The sequence below is a fragment of the Melospiza melodia genome, chromosome Z (assembly GCF_035770615.1).
Source record: "Melospiza melodia melodia isolate bMelMel2 chromosome Z, bMelMel2.pri, whole genome shotgun sequence".
NCBI lineage: Eukaryota > Metazoa > Chordata > Aves > Passeriformes > Passerellidae > Melospiza > Melospiza melodia.
Genome location: NC_086226.1, coordinates 17,513,401 through 17,534,242, shown reverse-complemented (window position 1 = coordinate 17,534,242; position 20,842 = coordinate 17,513,401). Strand labels below are relative to the sequence as shown.

Below are 20,842 nucleotides of genomic sequence, written 5' to 3'. Positions count from 1 at the left end.
TCAGAATGCAAATAAAAATTTGTAGAAATATTCTTTTATTTATTCTACTTTCAAAACAGCATTAATGAATTAACAAGCAGAAGCATATATATGTAATTCTAGAATGCCAACAGCAACAAGCATATAATAATACCAACAAAACATCTAGGAAGATTTCCACTGTTCAAATGTAATTTTGAAAACACTTTTAAAAACCTGTGTACAGTAGTTGCGGTATCAAAGCTCCATAAAGTTCAAATTAATCTTGACTCATTTGCATTTATGATAGCAGCCTATTTTATCAAATTGCAGTTTGCTTTGAAATTATTAATACACTGGTTGAGTGTATTATGTAAATTCTCACTCAAAAAGTGATGATTTTTCTATCTTTTTACCCATTCAAGAAGTGTCCTACTGGTAAGTAAATGGGTACTTAACCCTCAAAATGGCTGTCAGCCTTCCTCCAGCATTTAAGTTAAAAATGAATTTGTGTTTCTCACTGATAATCTTATGTGGATTGACAATATCAATACTTACTTGAGCTTCTCAACAAAATTTTCACTAGGAAACAATCATGGTGTAGCAATGTTTCCAAAAGCAAGTTCAAATTACAGTATGGCTGGGATAAGAGCAGCTTCAGCAGACCTTGGGATGCCATTTCTCTGGCTGACGGAGTCCTTTCAAAATATAAGATAAAGACAGAAATAATAATAAAGTTAATTTATCTATGAAATTAATATCTTTGAATTGCAGATGTAACACTAAATCCCTTAAGTGTCAACTCCTCCCAGATTACTCTGAAAATGCTTTCATGCTTCCTTACTTTAAGGCAGCTCAGAGAAAGAACTGCACTTAATTTCAACTAGTTAAAAGAAAACTGACATTTGTTAGTCTGCCACAGTTAAATCTGGTACAAAGCAACTGTGTTTATCTCTTTCATGGAACAGTACCTATTTTGTTCTTCTAGGCAAAAAGGAGGGGCTTTTTTGCTGCAGTTGAATAAATATAAGGGTACAATTTTTTAGTTTATTATTGCAGTAATCGTTGACTAAGACATCTGCAGTGTCTCTCCTTGATGAAGTGTATAAAGCTCTTAAGTAAAAGGCAGTAAAAATGCTCAAAGGGGTTGCAAAATTCCACTTTAGGCTGAGCAATTCTTATGTGTTCTGAAAAATCCACAAGAAATATTAGACTGGTTGTTTTACTGCTTCACCAGCAGGGAGAAGTGAGAAAGCATAGTACAAATTCATTAGCTTTTAAAAAGATGGCAGTTTATTTTCTGTTTGTGATTTCCATGTTCTGCAAAAATTGAGGTTTACAAATACTATTCCAGGGCTTCCTCTGAACACAGCCAGTGACCCAACACCAATCACTGAACTCACACTACAGTTAAATAAAAAATAAACAAATCTGTCCTGCCAAATGTTTATCACCTATTGTATTTAGTATTTTCTTCTTGAAACATTTTTGAAAACAAGTTTTTAAAATTGGATTGTGGATATTTTTTTTCTTTAATGTGTAAATTTATATTAATTTGAAGGCTTTTTGAAAATAAAATTTCAACTGATGTTTACCTGCTGTATTTACTTTTTTGGCTACAAGTTTATACAATAGTTGATAATATTGAAACTTTATACACCTCATAAACTTCTATGCACATGAATTTTACATGCATTATTTTAAGGACTTCATATGCATTGACTGGGCAGGTATAAATATTACCTGCCAGTATGCAAAAAGCACCTTCAGCATCAGTTAAAACCTTCCTCATAGGGAGGTTTTCAATCTGACATTTTTTTGTCAGACTAGACAAGTATTTATATGCCTCTACTCAAACAATTTACATGCCATTTACACATAACTTTTGGGACAGAACTAAAATGGGCTCATGATAGTTCTACCAGAGGGGTACCTCTCCATTAAGTTGCATGCTTTTACAACCTCTGACTTAGCCAAGGGTGCCACCTCCCAGCTATGCTTGAATACACACACAAAAAACCCCAGATAACTGCACAAGTATTCCACTGTTGAATCAAAGCTGCTATTTATACAATATACTCAATACAAACCTACAAGTCCTGTAAAAGAAAATGTCAGCTGATACAATCCTCTACTTTATTCCCTCAGATGTCTATGTTTCCATTACCAGAAAAAGCAGTATGCCACATATCTTGCAGGGCAGTCTTGAAGCCACCTAAGGAAACCATAGCACTCTCTTCCAGCAGGGCCCTTACAGTCCACTGTTATAACAAAACTCCACTGTAATTAATAGTAATTTTAGTAAAGGAACCTCAGCCTTTGCTCTTTTAACACTACAGCAAATACCTCTACCTTCATAAACAATGTCTTTGCCAGGAAACCTTAGGCACAGCTTTTGTGACTTCCATCTGGTACTTTATATATTTTGTCGACAGTGTAGCACTGACTCTACAATTATATTTGAATATTAGCATATATTGGATTCAAGCAGTATTTATCAAAAACACCTACACATATACATTTAAATCTTGATAGAACTTGCAGTCAAATTAAATTCTCCGTATTTAAAAGACATACTGCATTCAGATATTAGGATTCTTAAAATAGCTATCCTAATTTCTGTATGTTCAATATTAGTCCTATATATATAATCTAATGCATATATAATCTAATCAGTAGTTAGTAATTAAAGTTAAAATTAAAATGGTTACTATATTCACACTAGAACTAATGCTATGGCTGAGAGCAAACTCAACTCTTCGGTAATTCAGTTAGAACATTCAGGCCAGTTTAATTTTTTTTCTCTTCTTTTAATGTCATGTTATCCTATCTAATAAGGTCACTCATTGCCTTCAAATTAAAAGATAAGTGACAATTTGAGTCGATTAGATTTATAAAGAATCATATTTTAAATTCCTATAGAAATAAATTATATTTTTAAAGTATCTGAATTGAAAAAAAAACCTGTCTGTCATTGACCAGATGGGAAGTTATCATGTTGTAATATACACCAGTTCTTGGCTCTTTAAGCATCTTGCAAATTGAAATGTACAGTGGTGTGACTCACTTAGAGGAAAAATAAAATATAGCAGACATTCCCTACAGCCATGAAGCTAGCACCAATAAATGCACTGAGAAGTTTTGTAACGTGCATATGGAGAGACATATGTTCTCTCATCCTCTTAGCTCAGTACTAGTGAAAATAAGACTAGCCTCATAAAAAGTGACAAAAGGTGAAGTACATATAAATATCACACATATAAATGTCCCGTTTTGTACAGTAGAAGGAAAAAACTCTAACTTTGATTTGCAAATGCTATGATTATAAACCCCAAATGAGGCAAAGAACAAATCACAATTAACACTGAAGGAATCACAATTACTAACTAAATAAATATATCTAAATAAATAAATAAGTTAATTATTATCACTAAAAGAACTGCAATATAAATTATCAGTAACTCTTTAGCTTGATAACCAACTATATTATTTTGGTTTCTATTCAAAATAGAAAGAAAGAAAATCTCATGTTCTAAGTTCAAGATGTTATAAGGCAGGTAGACATGCTAATTCATGGTGACAATCTTGACACTGATTTTGGAGTCAAATTGATAAAATTAAACAGACTGTAGCCATTTGCAGCAATGAAAAATAATGTAGGAAATCATATTACATAGTAAACAAAGTACTTTCAGGAACTAGCAAAACTTTTTTCTGAAATAGCAAGCTTAGGAAGACTAAATACTTAATAGCTAAACGTATGATAGGTTAGTGTTGTCAGTTCAAAATCAGGTGGCCACAGTTGAGAGGTATAGAATGGCCTGTGCTTCCAATTTTGTTACAGACAGTGAACATATATTTTAATTAGATATAAGATGCCAAATCAGAAAACAACCCATGAATAATTAGGATGCTCTGAAATATAATTTTCTGCAACACTTAAATATGATGTTTCTTTATAATATCCTCAAGGCAGTATTTGAAGGGGAAAAATGTTTCATTCACATAGAGTATAGAACCAATGAAAAAACTAGAACACCTCAGAATTACTCATTAGATATAGAGCCCTTAATTTTTTTTCCTGAGCAGCTGAAAGGTGTGTTGTTAAAAAGGAACAATAAGTATTTTACCAATATAGTTTGCTCATTATCACCAGGACAGTATGCAAGGCTCTCTCTATATTCAGACTTTTCTCACAAAGGTACACTGACTGGATCTTCTCGGAGATGTACTTTCTTTTGTACTTAGCATTTTCCTGTTTGGTGACTGAGAAGTAGGGTATTTTAGTAACTTTCTTCCACAGAAAATAAGTGCATACTACATAGCTCTGGAATAGTTTTCTGCTATTTATTTTTATCTATCTTAATTTCACCTCAAAAAAGATAATTATGTCAGACCGAAATGGTACCAGCATTTCCTTTATATACTGTTACACAGTATAGGGTACTCAGTCGCAAAATCGTCTTCCAAAACTCATACTTCACGGTATAATTTATATTTTGAGATCTGGTCGTGCATGAGGGCATCAAAAAACATATTGTCTTTTCTACAATGAATACTTAATGGAGCATAAATTTTCCAGAAATGGATGACTAGATTCCTTTCTAATGCAGTTATTCCCTCTACTGTATCCATCCTTCTCCTTTTTCTCCAACCATACATAACTTAAAAAGTGACTGACAAAGTTCCTTGAAGCTTGATAAACACACATGATCCTTCATGCTTTATAAGAACTTAATTTACTATTTCAAGCAGGATATATTCTGAATTCACAGTTATTCAAATCTGTTTGGCATTTAGTTAGCAAACCACATGTTTTTGATGCAGTGACAACACATATTGTCTCTGGTTCAGCAGATATCAGAGGCACTAGGGAAGGAGAGAAGAGGATTGATGACACGTAGTTAGGAGTGGAGCCTATGGAGAGAAATCAGCATGTTTTGTGTAGTATGGAGCAAAATTATAGGGAAGATATTTACATATACAGGGTAAAAGATGCTGTGTGTACAAGGAAAGAGGTAATAAATCCAAAGCACATGGGTCATCCATAGGTCACCAGTAATTTGATAATGTATTCTTCCAAAAGATAAAAATACTTTCTTGGAAAACACAGTAACATCTCACAAAAGCAGCTTTTCATGAAAATGGAGAGTGAAAACCTCTCAGGAAATAACCTTGAAAAGGAGGAGAGGGAGGTGAAAGGGTTAGGAGAGGATCTACACTGGTGTGGGAGTGCTTCTGTTTCAAAATTAGAAAGCAAACAACAGCACAGCTGGTAGTATCTATCTTCTATGTCACTTGTCCTTATATGCAGTGACAGAGAAAAGTTAAGCCTTTGCTTCTAATCATTCAATAATCTCCAAAAAATTCAACTACAATCAAGCAGCATATTGTTAAATGAGTTATTTATGAACCAAATATTTATTTTTATACAGTAATCCTAAACAGAAAGACATACATTCTTTATCTCCCCTTTAATTATAAGTCCTTCAAAACAGCAACTGTGCTGAACTTCTGTTTTATCAAGAACTATATAGTCTTTAATTAAAGCCAGAAAACCTTACAGATAATTCAAATCTCAAACATAATTAATAGACTAACAAAATACAGTGCTTTCAGTGCAACTTTTCCTCAGACTTTCAAATATTAGAAAAATCTGTAATTAATTAAAAAATCCTTCTATGGCTTTTAAAAATTAGAATATTAATTAGACATTGATTCAGATGTGCTCTTCAAAATGTAACAATATTTCACTAATACTGACTTCTTTTTCCCATGGAAAATGGCCTCCGTTTGCGGCCACTTGCCTCGGCCGACTGGGCCGTGTGAAGCCAGAAATTGGCAAACTTTGCTGAATTTCTCCAAACTAAAGCTGCCAGCAACTAGGACCCTGCAAGTCCTTAAATCCCGAAATGCCACCTTTAATCTGATACCCAGAACCTGGGGAAATGACTTCTTTTTCCCATGGAAAATGGCCTCTGTTTGTGATCATTTTACAACAATCAACTTTTGATACTCACTTTTGAAAGTAAAAACAGGATGACGGTATGCAAAATAACCAGTGTAATGGATGATAAAAGACTTTTGAAAAATCTTGAGGAAGATGTTCATCAGAATTACCCAGAAATGTCCTGAAAGAAAACAAATACTTCCAAATTACTAGGGAGACTGAAAATCCCCTTAGACCACTACTATTAATTATGTCTACATGAACAGAAGACAGAAAATACCTTATGATAAATACTATTAATATATGTATGCAAACCCATTATTGCAACTCTATGTACTGTAAAAAATAAAATTCTATATTTTCATTCACTTTCACTCTTTGAAACTCGGTATCTAACAACTGTTATTCAAGTTTTCTTCATATTTTTATTCCTATATAATACATTTCAAATTATGTTTGAAAATGCATTCAATAAGCAAATTTCTCTTCAGTCATTCATTTCTACAGCTCTTTTCTTCCTGCCTAACAAAAATGCATAGTATTTTCAACACTTTTATAATAAGGATATGTAAAGTATCTTTTGAAATTATACTGATTGACATGCAAGTGTATATAGACTTTGGATCATACTGGGCAAAAATTTGAACCAGAAGCTTTGGACCTTCACTGGCTTGAGAGAAATGGAATACTGGTTGTTTTCAAATATAAAGGACTAGAGAAGAGCTAGATTGTGACTAGATGTTACTTTTGCAATACTTTACTTACTTAAATGATGTGAGAGGCAAAATCTATGGATACTAAAAATGAAATATTTTATCAATTAATTATATGATAGGATTACAGATGTGTGTAAGAACAGGATTCTATAATTTAATATTTGCCTTTAATTACTGTTTAGTAATAAATCATTACTAAACAATAAATTATATGTACAATACATAATTGTAATAATATAATGTATAGATTAATAATAATAATATATATGCATATATATTATAATATATAATAATATATATGTTCAAATTATATGTACAATAAATACATATATGTAAATAAATTATATGTACAAATTTCTAGCAGCCAATATGATTCAAATGTAATGGATGCCCCTTGGCATCTTCCCTTTTTATTTTCATTTACACTGTCTACAATTCCAGCAGAGAGTAATTCCAGCCTGTTACATGTATCCTCCATTAAATATAAACAATTATCACTTCACAAGCACCTTACTTTTCATCTTACTATGAATTTTTTATCTTTCATCTGAAGTAATTCAGAACTACAGCTACATGTCTATTAGACTCAGATGAAAGAAGAGAGAGAATTATAGTTTTTCAAAGGAAAGGTAGCTGTTTCTGAACTTCTCCAAAAGACAGGCTGTTTTATTTGGAAAGCACCCTCACTAATAAAAAAAAATAAAAATAATTTAGTACAGATCTTAAGTAAGCAAAATCTGAGCAGAAGGATTAGCACACTCAATTTGTGCTGTTCATGAACTCCTGAAAACCTGAAGATTAAAAATAGAGCTGAGATTCTAATATAGCCAAAAGAAGACTCCCAACTTGAAAAGAATTATTTTAAGGACAGTAATTTCAATATTATGAAAGTAAAAAACAAATCTTATTGTCTCTCATCCACTGAAATATTTTTTCTGAATATAGCAAAGTATAGAGCAAACATCCTACACAAAAGTGTGATAAATACATCTTGGTTAGCAATCTAATTTAAAAAAAGAGAACCACATCTTGTCTATTGCTTGTGTAGGAACTGTTTGACAGAATTCTGGACTAAAACAGCTTGCTAAGCATGACTTGGCTGTTTCCTAAGGAGCCTTAGCCATATCCTGAGGAGAAGCACAGGGCAGATTTTTGGATTCTGACTTACTTGCTTATACCAAAATCTCTACAGAAATTTTTAAAGTGAGGTAGAGATAATCTAAGCGTTTTAGAGATTGTTTAAATATTAGAATAGCTTCAAATACTATTAAAAATCAAGTGTCTGATGATAATACAGTAATTCTCATGACAACATTTTTTAATGTCCAATGCTGGCTAGGTAATTCTTACCAGGAAAAAAACAACTCTGTGCCAGACTGTTGAACTCAACTACTCTTCTGACAGAAGTATAATAACAGCTAATAGGACATTTGGTTTTGCTTCAAGTTATGCTAAACCAGCTGCCTATTATCTCAAAGCACTGGATAGCTTATTTAATACCAAAGCAAGATTTCAAGTTATAGTGGTTTTATTTCTCAGTTGAGTATGACAGGGTTGGAATTGACCCTGTAAGCCTGAGTGCAGATGTGAAGAAATGAATACCAGCAAGGTGCATCCTAACACTATTTCTTTGTAGATTGTATGATTTCTCTCTGTTTAACCAATAAACATTACTAAAAAAGCAACTTCATGAGTTATAACTCATACATTAAAGAGAAATGTCAGTCTTTAATAGCAAATAACATTGAATTTACAACAATAGAGAACAATTTTGCCAATAAACTCTCTATATTATTCTGTCAACATTTAAATATTTTACTTGATTTCTTGTTGAGAAAATAAGATATAACAATTCATACTATGAAATCACAAAAAGGTGCATCCACCTTCCTCTTTATATTCTACCTTTACAGACTATCGTCCCCTACTCAGCATAAAGACTAAAGGATATCAGAACAGGCCTAAGAATGGATCTGCTCCAAACTGAGCAATCCCGAACCCGAGGCAGAAGAGAGTAAGGCCCAGGTAATTTTCTCCTCTACAAACTTACGAGTAAAGAATGGCATTGGACTCTCCTGTGTATTCACAGGCGGCACTGAAACTGTGTGATCCTCTACATGAAACCCCAGCTACTAGAACTGAGTAACTGACAACAATCTTGTCCTCAAGTAAGACTATGATGATTGGAAATTCAGAATTATGAAAATCCTCATATTTCAGAGCTTTGAGTAAGCAGCAAGAAAATAGCAACACTCAGTATATTTGAGGAGCACATTCTAGAGACTCACTGTTCATCAGGTCCTCAATAACGTGGACAAAAGTCAACAGAGAGCAGTTGCTTAGCAGATTTTCAGGTGACACTAAACTGGGGGAAGCAGACCCAGTAGTTAACACAACAAACAGCTGAGTGCCCACTCATGGACACCTGGGCCAACAGAAATTCACAAAACTGACTGAGGTAAAGAGCAACTATTTGCTTCAGCTACAGAATTACAATAACCTAGGTTGGGAACTGACTAGTCTAAGTGCCACTCTACCCAGCCACAAACCTGGGATTTATGGGCAGTAGGTACTGAAGACAAGGCAACAGTGTATTATCACTAGAAAAATGCAAACCACACACTGGGCAGGAACACAGCAACTAAAACAAAGACAGTGATTTACTTCATCTGCTTGTCAACAGTTTAAGCCTTACCTAGAATATTTTGTCCAGCCTCTGGGCCTACAGTTCAAGGAGTATGTGAGAAAACTGGAGAAGACTAAACTGAATCATGTGTAAAAAATGTTTGAGGGCCTAGACTCCTTTACTCGGTGAAGAGGTGGCTAAAGTGTTGATTCATGTAATGGCAGCCTACAACCACCCAAACAGTAATTACGAAGACAACACTGACCAACTTTACCCAGTTATGCTGACGTGATACAGCAAATTATAGCCAGCAGCTTTGAGGGCTCACACTTGATATGAGGCAATATTTTGCACTAAGGCATTGCAGCTGCAGAGCAGGCCTCACAAGAAGTCGGAAAACTTCAGTTCCTGGAGGCTGGCATGTGTCAGTTAAGTTGGTCAAACACAGTCATGTTTGACTGCTCTTGGTGATTGTTCTGCTTTGAGGAGGAGGCTAGATTAGACAACCTCCAGCAGTCCTTTCCAACCAACATTTCCATTATGCTAAAGATACTTCAGGAAAGCCACAGAAGGATGGAGAAAAAATGAAGCATAGAAAAAACCCATAGAAAAAAAACATTAAACCTCGATGACCCAAGAGATTCACAGATGATTTTCAGACCAGATCTAAGTAACCTTGTCATACAGAAAAGAAAGTCTAGATCACAATATTAGGAATGAGAAAACAGAATCACCTTATCTGAAGTTAAGGATATTACCAATTTTTCACCACCATTACTGTTTTAATCAATTTCCACAAAATAATTAAGAAATTGAAATTATTTTAGTTCTCTTAAGCAATAGAGAATACAGCCTCTCTAGTAAGTCGAAAATGAACGAGTCATATTATTACACAACTACTGGAAAACAATGTTTCATCATTGCCACTTTTCTGATTACACAGAATTTCCCTGAAAAGTCTAAAGATTAATTGACTTCTAGTCACTTAAGGGAAAATTTCCAGTACAAAAAGAGAGCATGATAGATTTAAAAGAAAAGATTTCACTTCCAGTTAACTTTACCGAAGATGTGAAAGATATAGAGCCAAGAAAAGATGGAAATTGTGATTATACTATATAATTGCAGAGAGAATTGATGAAAGATTAATATTTCTTTAAAATCAGGTGTAACTTTTGAATTTATTATTGATAGATTCCTAATGTAATGAACTACGCATACCCCAGTAAACATTACACCTAGGTACTTTACCTAAAATTCACTATATCAAGGTGTTTACAATTGAATATAGTCATTTAAGAAGCTGATTGGCTAAACCACTTTCCTCTTTGTACTCTGAACACTGGACGGACTAGGTTACTTGACAAATATTGACTGCAATTAAATATAGAATATAAAAAAAATTGTTTTGATAATGGGGGCCTCACAGATTGTGAAAACACAAGGTCTGAATAAAAGTTAATAAAAAAAATACAATTTTACTTACTATAAAACATGTATAATCTATATGGAAATGATCTTCAGTTAATATTATTTTTGTAACTATGTAACAAAATAAGACAATTTTTTGTATTCTCTTTAAACAGACCTGCCATATTTTGGTGGTGATTTGCACAGTATTTTGTAGTAAATGAAAGGAGCTGCTACATTCAGCACATGTTAAGGTTTTGATCTCCAGATAAGCAAATTCAGGTAATGAAATTCACATCCCTAACTCTGCAAGCTATATGACCAAGATGTTTACCGGCAGCATTGTACATAAAATAGAAACCAAGCTTTTCATGGGCACTTTGTTCTGAAACTCTGTGAGTTCTCCAGCAAGCACATATTTTTTGTCATGCTACGTATACACAAATATGTAAACAACACTGATCAGTGGAGGAGACTAGAATCGCTTAAAGGAACAAATTAGACTACATATTTACTAGGGTCTATCATTTTAAGGCCTTTCATAAAAGAAAGATGAAATGTCAAAAGTGACAGTAGAAGAAGTTACAGCCACTGTAATCCTTTTTTGCCTCCATTTTTACTGCCATAGCAGGACTACCTAATCTGTTTCTGAGCCACCTTCAAAATTGCTATCTATTCATAAGCCTGTGGTATATAATATCAAACAATCAGGTACAATCCAGTTTTGCATGTTCTTTAGAGGCCACAAATATTAAAATGAGCCCACACATGACAAAAAAAAAATTAGTTAAAGAGGCTTATATGCAGGAGGTCTCCACCCTAGTACCACCTAGAATTTTTCTTATTTTGAATAACAAAGTAAAAGCCAGTTGAATAGGATGTGGCTTCATTAGTTTGGGGTTTTGTTTTTCCTCTTTTTTAAATTTGTGATCTCGCTTTGCATTGTCTCTTACAGCAAATTTACAGATGAATTTCATCAACAAAAACTCAGACCAAATTTCAGTGCAAGTTACATGTCCATTTTTTACAGTTGTGACTTGTGAAACCATGAATTTTATAAATATGGGCCCTCCATATTCTTACATTTTACTACATTTGCTGCAGCATACTGGTGGTGTAACCAGATGATCATTTTAGTAAATTACCTTTACATTCCAATACTTCTAGAAGATTGACAACATGACAGATCTGACAACCTGCTTGCCAAAGTATTTGGTACCATAGTAGTAAATGTTTTCAGATCAATAAGACCATATTTAAAAAGAAATATGTCCTAACTGGAAAAATAAATTGCAAATTTGGGGCAGTAAAAATTAATTAAATTCTACTGGCTTTCTCACAGAGGAAATAAACCCAGACATTTACTGTGGTCTATGTTATTAATAGAAAAAAAAAAAACAAACCAGCACCAGAGTTTGATCCAAAGCTAATAAAATCTCAGCAGATATAACTGGGCTTTAGGCAAGATCACAAATATAAGTATGGGATCAAACTGAGAAATAGTCAAAGACTACTAAAATGTGCCAATACTATGCATTACATTTGATTTCAACACAAAAATTCACCCTTCTAGATCTATCCAGGTAAGCTCAAGAACCAACTTTATCTCAAATTAAATGTTTACTTCATACTCACTCATACAAATTCTTCAATGGTGAAGTTAAAATAGCCAGCACGGAGATCAGACTATTGCAGTGGCTATGTATTTTATAGATCTTGAGATTTCTGTCTTTGTGTGGATTCAGAAACTCCTGCACAGAACTACAAATCGACCAGAGCATATCTTCAGTGGACATTAAAATTGCTGCAATATCAACTCTGTAGGAAAAAAAGCCCAAGAATAACATTACTTAAAACATCTTTATAGTGGTAAATTCCAATTAAACAGACATTTTCTCTGACAGGATAAAACACCAAAATCATAGCATGGACTTTTTAAATTTCCTGTTCAGTGACGCAGAAAGTCTCCATCCACTACTCTGTAAAAATCAACTCTTTCACAGAGAAGTTGTTACTGAAACTAGTAAAAAGAAGATTTAAAAATTTTGGAAATATCCTTTCTTAAATGACAGTGTCACTAGGTATGAACAATTTACTTCCTAAACTACAAGTAAATAAATATTAATTTTGTTTTCTTATCATTAAAATGCACCTACTATTTTCAAATCCTGATGGGGCAAAAAATAGGAACAAAGTAACTTAATCTTCAATTTGCAAAACTAACTCTATGCAACAATGTACAATGTGGAACATTTCTGAGTCAGTAATCTATTGCTTGTTGATACTGGTTGGCAGAGCACCACATGTCATTGGTCTGAACACCAGCAAGAACTCAAACTACAACAAGACAACAACTATGACATACAATGCAGAGGAAAAGTGAATAACACAAAAAATATGGGAGCTATGAGGTTGGACTTCAAAAACTACTTAAGTACCTAAAAGCCATGGATCCACCTGTGATCATATGCATTTTTAAGGAATATGTTATTTTTGAAGAATCTAGACAAACACACGTAAACAGACATTTGTCCATATCATACATCAGTTCTCTACCATTTGAAGAACCACTGGGAGAAAAGATACCCCCACAAACCACAACAATGTTAAAAAAACATGTAAAGAGTCTGTGGTAAAAATGTATTGAGTATTTTTTTCCATTCATTCATGACTGGATAGTTCAATTTACTTAGTGAAAAATTCAAGAATCACACTAATGAATATACAACTTTTCCACAAAATGACAACATAAAAAGCTTTTTCTTGTTCAGTAGTTTGAAGTAAATTCATATAGAATTCACTAGTATGACACTTTGGTAATATTGCATATTTCATATGAAAAATGCATATTTGGGGAACTTTTTCCCCAAAAAAATTTCCAGGCAAGTTTTCAGAAAATCTCCTTGTACCAAAAGTTACAGAACAGCCTAATTACAGTGAGTTATTGCAGGAACAGAGCACACAAATAGGTACATAGTATAAAATTTCATTTTTTCCTACCCATTTTAAGAATGTGATCTTGTGCAAGTTACTTGAGCTTTCATGACAACACTCCTTTTCATAATAAAACTTGAGATGACAGCACATAACTCTTAGTCACACAGAGCATGGACCTGGTGTCTCCAGCCCTCTAAAACTGCAAACTCTTTAACTCTTCTAGGTGGTGCTGTGCAACAGTACTAAAGGTAGTGGCCAGAAATTGTGCACAGGAAGTTCCACCTGAATATGAGGAAGAACTTCCTTACTGTGTGGATGACCAAGTACTGGAACAGAGTGCCCAGAGAGGCTGTGGATTGCCCCTCACTGGAGACATCTAAGAGGACTGTCTGGACTTGGCCTTGTGCTATGTACTCTGGGATAGCCCTGCTTGAGTAGGGAGGTTGGACCAGATGATCCACTGCGGTCCTTCCAATGTCACCCGTTCTGTTAGGAGAAGAACACCTATTTATTCAGTAAAACAAGACATTGGATAGAAAGGACAAGGGTAGGGTTAACTTCCACTCGAAGACACCTGCTTTAGTATTTCTAAAAAAGACTGTACTCTCTGGCAAAACCTAAGAATTGCAACAGGAAAAACTTCCCATTTCTTATTTTTTAAAATGACAGAAAAAGGAATAGCCTCTTTCTCCTCTCTCCATCTACACCACTGGCATCTACTACAAGGTTACATCAAAACAAATGTTGTAGTTCTTTCACTTGAAAAGTTCTATAAAACCACAGATTCTACGGGAACTCATTAAATTTTCTTAATAAATCATCAGCTTGATTTCTAATCCTGACATTGTCAATTCTATCCACATTTTTGGTTGCATCACCAATCCTCTATGAACTTTCATTGTGAGGCTTTCAAACCAATCAAGCAGTTTATGGAACAATTTGACAGAATTTCGAGGCCTTCAATTCTGCCCAGTTTGCAATATAACTACTAAATATACTTAAATACACAAAGTAAATTTTATTAAAACAAACATCAAAATGCATAGATTCAGTCTATCCCCTCTGCTGTGTTCATTAACATTGAATTTGAATCAAAGCAGTAAATAACAGAAGACTAACATTTACTTCTCTAATCCATCAAAATGGTGTATTAAATATACAACCATTACCTGATTTGTGGTGTTCTTTTGTAGCTGGCACACACCTGACAATATCTGGAGCATAGAATATCCAAAGATCGCTCTAGTACATCTGTGAGAATCTCCTGGGCTGTCTTTGGAGGTAGAATAGTCCATAGATCATGATGAAGAGCACAGCAGAAGTAATGCCACATCTGGACAGAGAATGAGCATCTTTCCCCCTATCAAAACCACCACACATTACATAAAAAAACCACCCCTTCCAAAATGTCAATTTAACTCTTACAGTTCTATTTAATTAAATCTGAAAGGAAATAGCTAAAGAGTTCCAGGAATAGGATGGCCAAAAATGGTTCTTGAAAAGATGTGAGACATCTTTATTTGCAAGGAAACAATGTTGCATTTCAGTCACAAAATTACAGTGCTGCCACAAAATAAAACCACAGCATTTGAACTTTTATATCCTGAATTATATTCTTTTATAATCTCAAAACCCATAGTGTTTAGTTTAAAAACACAGACAGTATTCTGTACACCACAGAATAGTCAGACAAACTTAACATAGCAGTTTTTTGTCTGCAAAGAAAATAATTATTTAAATTACTTAATAATTTGTATTTATCCAGATGCAGAAATGCTATGCATAACCATGGCTATAAAACCTTGGTTATATATAATATGTATGGGAGAGGAGAGGAGAGGAGAGGAGAGGAGAGGAGAGGAGAGGAGAGGAGAGGAGAGGAGAGGAGAGGAGAGGAGAGGAGAGGAGAGGAGAGGAGAGGAGAGGAGAGGAGAGGAGAGGAGAGGAGAGGAGAGGAGAGGAGAGGAGAGGAGAGGAGAGGAGAGGAGAGGAGAGGAGAGGAGAGGAGAGGAGAGGAGAGGAGAGGAGAGGAGAGGAGAGGAGAGGAGAGGAGAGGAGAGGAGAGGAGAGGAGAGGAGAGGAGAGGAGAGGAGAGGAGAGGAGAGGAGAGGAGAGGAGAGGAGAGGAGAAGAGAAGAGAAGAGAAGAGAAGAGAAGAGAAGAGAAGAGAAGAGAAGAGAAGAGAAGAGAAGAGAAGAGAAGAGAAGAGAAGAGAAGAGAAGAGAAGAGAAGAGAAGAGAAGAGAAGAGAAGAGAAGAGAAGAGAAGAGAAGAGAAGAGATAAGAAAAACTGAACTATTAAACTGACAATATGAGATATCCAGATTGCTTTACTAAGATATTTTTTCGTCTTGTAATTTGGATGTATTGAAACCAAACATTTTCTGGCAAGGAAACATCATTGGCATTAATATTTCATTGTCTAAACAGATCTATCCCATTAAGACACAGAAATAAATATGCAGGAGTCAAAATCACAGTAGTTACTCCATAATAATTCTAAAAATTACCCAGGAAATATGCTTCACATTTAAATATTTCAACTAATACCTATTCAGCAAATAGCATCATCATGAAGCTTTTTTGAGAACAGAGACTTCAATCTCCAGTTCCCACATCCCAAAGGAACTGAAAAATATTTTAAGAATTTATTGATATTTTGGCATTATTAGAAATATAAAATAACCCCCCAATTTTTACAATGCTTTTAGAATTTGATAGGCATTCTTTAACAATAAAATAAAAAATAATCTGGCTTTTAAAAAAATATATTAGCATGAGCATTAGCAAATTATTGGAAGTTGTCACTATTTAGTTTTCCTCTGACACAATACTTGAAGTACATTTTATATTAAAAAGTGGCAAAAATTATGACAAAGAACAAAATAAACAAGCTTGTTGACCAGTTTTACTTTTTAACTCTGTAATTATAAACACAAATTGTTTCACTTTCTCTGCTTTGGTTTATTTAAGTAACAGCTCTTTTCCCCTTTTTCAGTATTTTACCTCTACAGCAGAAATAACAATATCACTGAAGATTTAAACAAGATTCACTCCCCTTTTCTGACCTGTGTTTCTATTTGCTGCCATTTCTGGACAATTCCACTGATAAACATCTGCTATTTTTGCAGGCTTCATATAATAAAAACAGATGGGAGCTTTTATTTAGCTTAAATATGAGGAAACAAGCAGCTGTTTTATTACACAAGCCACTCAGCATTACCTCTGAACAGACAATTCTTTATTCTTTGCCTGTTAGAAAATGTAAGTTCCCACAGCTACAGCAGATGTCTGCTACACTAAGAGCTTCATTCAAAAACATAATCTGAAGAGCTGGCCCAGTGGCGCACTCTTCCCGCTGAGCTCCTACGCTGGAAGAAGCCACCTCTCACTGCTGGAAGTTTCAGCAGGGAATTGCCTCTGTAACAAGCAATAGATCTTAATCCAATCTCTTCCATTTAGGATGCCTACAAGAGATCAACTGAAGTAACATCTGCTCTGCAGTATGCCTCCTGAAGGAACTCAGAGCAGATCACAGTCCAGCCTTGGGCCATCTCCCATGGACCAGTAAAAAGAGGAGTGATGTAAAATTATATACACCTCAAATCCTGTAAACATACAGAGCTGAGACATCAGTTTTCCTCACTCCTCCTACACACATCAGTTCTGCTCAGTAATGATCAAACTGTTTAGCTACTATTCTTTCTTGTGAGACAACTGGTAAAGTTACTGGATCACCAGTAAACAGGACACAGCACCACAGGCACCACAGACAATAAAGATCATACCATGATTCAGCAGTTGCCAAAACCCACTGCCTTATCATCTATCATTCAAACAAAACTGAAATGTTTATTTACTTGTCTTTGAGAGACGGACATTTTGATAAATTACTCTATGGCTTGTATGCCCTGTCCAGCAAAGATTTTGTCACTGACTGAGCAGCTTCTTATATGGAAACTGTAGATTACAACTATCAGGCGGAATTTTCTCTCATGTAAGAATTCTAGAAAATGCTCAACAGAACACACTAATTGTCTAACACAGAAAATTATATAAGGAAGGACAAGACTTTGTCTCCAGTAGATTTCAGTTATTATTGATTAAAAATCCATGTAATACATCACCCTGCAATTAAGTGAAAATATTTCAAACAGTGTATGTCAACCTATGTTTGTATTTAACTAGGATGAAGGAAAAAAATCCAATAAATGAAATAATTATCTTAATTTTTCATCAGAATTATAAGGATTATAGCTATAGATCAGACCCATTACTTCAAGATGCAGGTGAAATGGCACTGGCTATTTCAAAAATATATTGCTGAATGCTTTAGGCAACTATATTGAACGTGTTTCTTTGTTTCACCCTTTACTCACAAAAAGTAAAAAGGGAAACAATTGAAAATAAAAATCAAAGAATCAGATAAAAAAATTCCCAGAAAAAGATCTTCATATATCACACTTTCTAAAAGAAGTGCAAAGTTCTTAGAGATTAAGGTGATGGTGTCCTCTTTACTGAGTTCTATATAAATGCCTTGACACACAATGAATATTTTATGAAGTAAATGACACAAACATGCCATGGTAACAATCCATCTCATCTTTAAATGACTATGTTTTCCTACATCATCTCTAAATAGACACCTGCCTGCAATAATAGATATTTCAAAATAGTACATTCCAATAATCCTTATGTAAAAACAATGCTGATCTCATGCTTCTGATTAGCCAGTGAGCTGGCAAACACTAAAACACATTTTGTAAAAGGGAACCATAGTAAACTTAACCTCATACCTCGTAAAAAGCTTTGTAGTCATCCCAGCAGTGGCTCTCAGCATCCTGTAAAATGCTCGTAGCACAAACTCTGATGCAGTAGTTCGTAACTTGAAACTGGAGAGTGTTGATAAATTCCTGACATTTTTGGATAGGCACTAGGAACAGGGGTCTGTTCAGAGAGAATCATTAAAAAGACAATGAATGAAAGGCTATGCACTAGGAGGTAACAATCCCTAGTACTGCAAATAGTTTTTATTAGTAGGTATCAATCATTCATTTCCTCTTGGTCCTGAACCTAGCATTCAGGTTTGTAAATTTTTGTTTCAAAAGTTCTCAAAATCTGCTTGTCTATAACTTGTCATTTAACCAATCACTGAGAAATAAATTACTTCATCCTATTTTCTGAGACAAGTACATTTGACATTCACTTATTTGGAGTTTTTAATTGCAGCATTCTTGCATCAGCAATTATTGCATCAGCACTGAGTGTGACAAAAAACACATAAGCACAGAGTACAGAAATTGCTTTTGGTAGGTATGTACTAAAACTCTTTGATAATACATCTGAGTAGAATTATTGAGCAGTATTTTAGGTCAGACTTTCCACTCAAAGTGATACCCTTCATGCAAGAGACAGTAAAACATCAGAGGGAAAGCAGCTCAACAGTGCATATACCCACTCAGAAATCATACTTTTCTTAGAAATTGTGCTGTTTCAGGGTCCCTCCCCAAAACCACTGTTTCTACTTCTAAATTGCGCATGGCTGGAAATATGTGGACCAACAGCCTCCTAGTACAAATGAAATGTGTTAAGACAAAACCTCCTAAAAGCAAGTGCAGTTGTATTTCCTCCCAGGTCAAACACTGCCTTTGACTTTACACTCCGACTTCATATCTGCTTTAATTTTTTTTCTGCATGTAATAACAAACTAAATTACAAAACTACAATGTATTGTATGCATTATATTGTATGCATTTCTTCACATGTCTGAATACACATGGTGTTAAAAAGAACAGAAATGTATTTTTATATTGTCCTCTATGACTGCTATGTCCCGCAGATCTTATGAATACTAGGCATTGCAAAGGTCAGAAAAGGAAATCAAGGCCCTAGCACTTTATATGACAGCAGAGTACATTCAGTTCCCTGGACAATGCTATTTTCTCAAATTTAATCATTAAAAAAAACCCGATCTGCAAATCAAATGCAGATCCTACACATAAATAATTTGTCTTGCAATGGCTGCTGTGGACTATCAGGTTGATTCAGGTATTTCCATAAAATAGTACACATACTGCATGTGCTAAAAAATATGATGCAATTTGGGTAACTAGCAGCACACTGTATCACCAAAATGGAATGAACTCATATTATTTGCATTTTAATTAAACATTTTAAGTAAAAAGGACATACTTTTTGCTTGTTTCTCTCATTAAATTGCTGTACATTGTAAAATGCTGAAAGACATATATCGCCGTGGAAAGGGCAGCGTACAAGTCTTGCAGGGGAGCCTTCAAGGGAACATCTTTGCTTTTCTCCTCTAGTCTTGCCAGAACAGCCGTTGCCACTTTGCTGCAGGCCTCTACAAAGTTTGCTCTAATTTCCTGTAGAGAATCATCTCTGCAGGCCAGAGCCAATGGAAGCAATGTGTCGAGTTCTTCCATGATGTCAGAACAAAACTGAGAGAAATAAATGTGGCACCAAGTTATTTGTATTCTGACAGTACTGCTTAATTTATACACACTAGGGTCAGATGATTGAATAATGAAATTGGCATGAAACATAAATATATTGATTCAGCTTTACAAATATTTTAATCTGTTAAACAGAGGAGTAACATTTTTTCAAAGTAATTTGAAAATAAATATTTATTAATTAAATATTGTTTCATTCCTTCCTGCTTTAAAGCTGCATATTCTATACCAGGGGAAAAATTAAAACCATCTTATGCTAGTAATGCATTCCTTTGGTTTTGATGTCACTAAATGCTCATTCAAAGCACAAGGTTAATTCCTTGTAAATAATGATAATTTTCTAAACTAATTATTTTGAAAAATACACAAATACATTTCTTTACACCGGATTTGGAAACAAATGTGTCATCTCTTCATAAAGTCATACATTAATCTCCTTAAAATTATCTCCCCAATGCTCATGTGTTATTTCAAGCAAGCATTCATTACCAGCATTCCAAATCTGCTAGCATAGTTGTAGATCTGACTAGAAAAAGTCTTTCAAACATACCTTTCCTTATAAAAGGAATTTAGTTAATAAATGATCTTTCAGCCAAATCAAATAACTCAATTTTTTTTTTTAACTGGTTATGCCAATTAGTTGAATGGCATGTCTAATGATATGAATACAGGAAATCCCTCTATAGCCATATTTCAAAGCTTTCAACATTTTCCCATCTAACCACTTGGTAACAGAGCAGAAACTAATCAGAATGCTTTAGAACTTTTTGTCTGAAA

General features: G+C 34.3%; 1 protein-coding gene across 10 annotated transcripts in view; it reads right to left on the bottom strand.

The window, feature by feature from the left end:
• KIAA0825 (KIAA0825 ortholog) overlaps nt 1–20,842 on the bottom strand; it is a 235,845-nt gene that overhangs the window by 131,267 nt on the left and 83,736 nt on the right. For all 10 annotated transcript variants that reach the window (XM_063179912.1, XM_063179914.1, XM_063179919.1 and 7 more), the window contains exons 8-13: nt 19,785–20,050; nt 18,389–18,539; nt 14,764–14,954; nt 12,293–12,475; nt 5,979–6,089; nt 517–656 (exon numbers count right to left, since the gene is read on the bottom strand). In XM_063179912.1, the coding sequence (XP_063035982.1) occupies nt 517–656; nt 5,979–6,089; nt 12,293–12,475; nt 14,764–14,954; nt 18,389–18,539; nt 19,785–20,050 (1,042 nt within the window). The remainder of the gene's footprint in view (nt 1–516; nt 657–5,978; nt 6,090–12,292; nt 12,476–14,763; nt 14,955–18,388; nt 18,540–19,784; nt 20,051–20,842) is intronic.